This window comes from Homarus americanus, unplaced genomic scaffold (assembly GCF_018991925.1).
Source record: "Homarus americanus isolate GMGI-L3 unplaced genomic scaffold, GMGI_Hamer_2.0 scaffold12868, whole genome shotgun sequence".
Taxonomy (NCBI): Eukaryota; Metazoa; Arthropoda; class Malacostraca; order Decapoda; family Nephropidae; genus Homarus; species Homarus americanus.
Window position 1 is genome coordinate 1 of NW_024743091.1, and position 3510 is coordinate 3510.

At 45.7% G+C, this 3510-nt stretch overlaps 1 protein-coding gene across 1 annotated transcript; it reads left to right on the plus strand.

Annotated features, from left to right (window-relative positions):
* The first annotated feature begins 1269 nt into the window (after window positions 1-1269).
* LOC121877112 (fibrinogen C domain-containing protein 1-A-like) lies at window positions 1270-2220 on the plus strand. Its single transcript, XM_042382739.1, has 2 exons — window positions 1270-1916; window positions 2111-2220. Exons 1-2 carry the CDS (start codon window positions 1342-1344, stop codon window positions 2184-2186), a joined length of 651 nt encoding a protein of 216 aa, XP_042238673.1. The 5' UTR covers window positions 1270-1341; the 3' UTR covers window positions 2187-2220.
* Window positions 2221-3510: the final 1290 nt, after the last annotated feature.

Sequence of the window (3510 nt, forward strand, 5' to 3'; positions counted from 1 at the left end):
GACTCGTTAGTCATATCTGTTACCTGTAGCTCCTTAGTCATATTTGCTACCTGTGACTCGTTAGTCATATCTGTTACCTGTGGCTCGTTAGTCATATCTGTTACCTGTGACTCGTTAGTCATTGTCAGTTGTCACAGGACCTTCAGGCAGAGAGGAAGGCCTTGTGGAAACTCGTAGTGTAAAAACGACATATATCACACTATTTACATCCACAGAGCAAGTTTCCATGTCCAAATATCTCCAATTACTTAACGCCCAATTCGGAGGCTATCTTGTACCCCACGTCGGCGTGAGTAGACCAGGCCTGGAGTTCCTGGTTGTCCATGCGGACCAGCTCAGTCGGTGGGTCACGCTGCTCTGCCGTGGCCATCACCACCAACACACAAATATGGCTCAGTTGCCAACTAATCTTAATACAATACATCGAAAGTCTTACATCTTATACCCTATAAAACAAAATATGGCTCTTACATAATGTTTTAACAACCCAAACTAAATAACACTGATATAAAGAAACATCGTAAATCAAAACACTAGATAATTTATATAAGCATAAAGCCCAGAATCATCCTCATTGACATTGCTCATTCTCGGGTATCACCTAATTAGCCAATCATAGACAGCAGTGTGGGCAGACATGTGACAGTACAAATGTCTTTGGTTAGGCAAATTTGGCGGCCATCTTGGAAAATAGGCGACATCTGGGAAGTTTGAATGTACAATCGCAAAGATGTGATAAGTAACTCGAATGTTCATACCAAATTTCATACTTGTACGATCATTTGTATGATTGTACTTGTTATCTCCTCTGTTATTAATGTCATGTGTATCATTAACTAACTCTTAGAAGCTCTTCTCTCTCTCTCAGCCTAAAACTACGCCGTGGTCTTAACTTCTCTCTCCAAGTCTCTTGACCTACACACTTGACCTCTCTCTCTCTCCATGCCTCTTGAACTACACACGTGCACAAACACACGTCAACTCAGCTCATAACTTCCCGATTACGAAAACAAACCAAAAATAACTTGTGTTTTATTTTTCGTCTGTTGGTTCTTATTTGTTCGTGGCAAACAACGCGTCCAATAGTGTGTTCTTTCTCTTTATCTCTCAGGCTCTCTGTCTGTCTCTCACTGTTTATTTGTTTACCCATAGACAAAGAGTGACTGTAAAGCACATTCTACACATTTATATTTAAACATTTGGGAGAAACCACACACTGAACGAACGAATTGTGCTCCTTAGCAGAGCCAACATCTTCCTGAGGTGCAGTTTGTGGCGACTGTGAGGTGTGGAGGATATAAGAGAAGGCAGAGGCCGGGAGTCGTCACATAATTGAGCAAGATGGTCCTAAGAGGCGTGTTGGTGGTGACGGTGTTGCTGGTGCTGAATCTCGGTCCTTCACACGGAACGCCCCTCATGGAGGAGAACGAGAGTGTAGCACATCATCTTAGTCCTGAGGTGGTACAGCAGCTCCTGGCGGTCACCAATAATACTCTCCACCATGTTCAGGATGTCAAGTCGTTGTTGACACCTCTTCAGGAGAACCAGGCCAGCGTGGACGTGTCAGGGAGTGCTGCGGGTGTTCTCCGCCGTGACATATCCATGCAACTTCTGCTGCTCCTGCTAGAAACCGAACAGGTGAGGCACAGCAGAGTACTAGAGCAGGTCAGTCAACAGATGAGGGGTGTGGGTGGGCGAGACACTGCTACCTCCGGCGAGCAGTGCAGCGCCGCCATCAACACCGTCCTGTTACATCTACTACAGCTGCAGCAGGAGGTGAGGCAGCTGGCGACACGGCACCCCTCCTTCTCTACAGGTGACAACACAGCTTCACAGCCACAACAGTCTCCCTCACAGCAACTACAGCCACAGCAACCAATCACCGGGGACAACAGCTGCAACACTCCCACCAACAGGTGAGCTTTAGGGCTGAAGAATCCCTCTTAATGTTGGGTGAAAACTTCTACTTAATGGCGACCTGACACCTCGCCACAATAATGAGTTCCTTGTCTGTGTAAGAGTTTGTCCCAGGCGATAAGTGTAACTCACTTCTGAAATTTTCATAAGTGAACAGAGCACATTAACTATATGATGTGTGTGTCCCTGGCAGGCCCCGCGACTGTCACGACCTGCTGCTGGCCGGCAACACCCGCAGCGGCGTGTATCAGATCTTTCCATACAGGTAAGACCTCTCACTTTACCTCCCCAAATGAAGGTCTTCTGTACCCTACTCCTCACCTCACCTCAGACTCTTCACTGCTCGTCTCCTCTCATCTCTACACACTTCTAAGTAACCCATAAGATATTTTCTACTGAGAAAATATCATTCAAAGTGCCGTACTCATATATTAGGGTTGGCGACCTTGGACCTCAATTGCAACAGTTTTCTCCCAGGTGTTGTATCTCTCTGGTGATCAAAGCTTCGATATCCATTAATCTATCCCAGTCTCTACCATTATCCCACGAACGCTTAGATTATGGCCAAATAATCCAATATTCTTTATTCTATAAATATGAACTATTTGTTTTTGGCTGAAATTATAACTTATTCATTTTTTTTCAAAACAGTGAAAAATATTGATAAACTTATAATTGAGTAACTACTTCCTGTTTAATATAGTCACCCCTGTAATGAGACAAAACTCACAAGAAGAGAATTACATACATAAGTAGGAAGTATAGAGAGTAGGAATGTAAAGATAGGAAACTTGGTAGCGTGGCCTGGATGTTATTTGCACAGCGTCACTACGCTTATCTTATCTTGTATGTCAATACACATATATCACTTCTTAAAGGGACAACTTGTTAAACACCTCTTGATACAACTATTTATTACTTCACTCAATGACATGGACACATTAATATCACTATTATATCGGGGTACTAACACATTATGCTTTACGTTACTTGACACTGACTCTCGGACACACCTGAATGAATACACTTCCCACAGTTGGTAACTCACCCTAGGACTAGGACGTTCTGACAAGACTCACGTGTACCCTGACGTAGGCCCAGTGAGTGCTGGCTGGGCTACCTCCTATGGGAAGGTCTGCTTAGCTGGCGACGCCGTGGTCCGGTCGGGAGGTCTCCCTCCCGACCTGGGGAGGGGACGTGCGTGACTCTGTTTAGTGAACCGAGTGACGACCCGAACGGGAGAGAGATGACAGCAACCAGAATGAGAATCGTAATGGAATCCCGAATGGTAATGCCCGTGGACGGGACTGTAGGGCCTTTATATGGGGTCGGCCCAGCCGGCTTCTGACCTCTAACAATTAACACTAAACTGGTTTGATCTGGATGTGTGCAGGTGTGGTCCTGGCCAGGTGTCTTGGCTAGGTGCGGTTGTAGGTCACCGGCTCACGTCATTAGCGAGGTCAAGTCCCTTGGGTCGACCTGAGGTGTGTCAGCCCGGAATGCGGTGGTACCACGAGGTCTGTGGTGTACTCGCTGTTATATGTGACATAATTCTGGGCTGTAAGCTTTGGTCTGACAATCAGTCATTACACC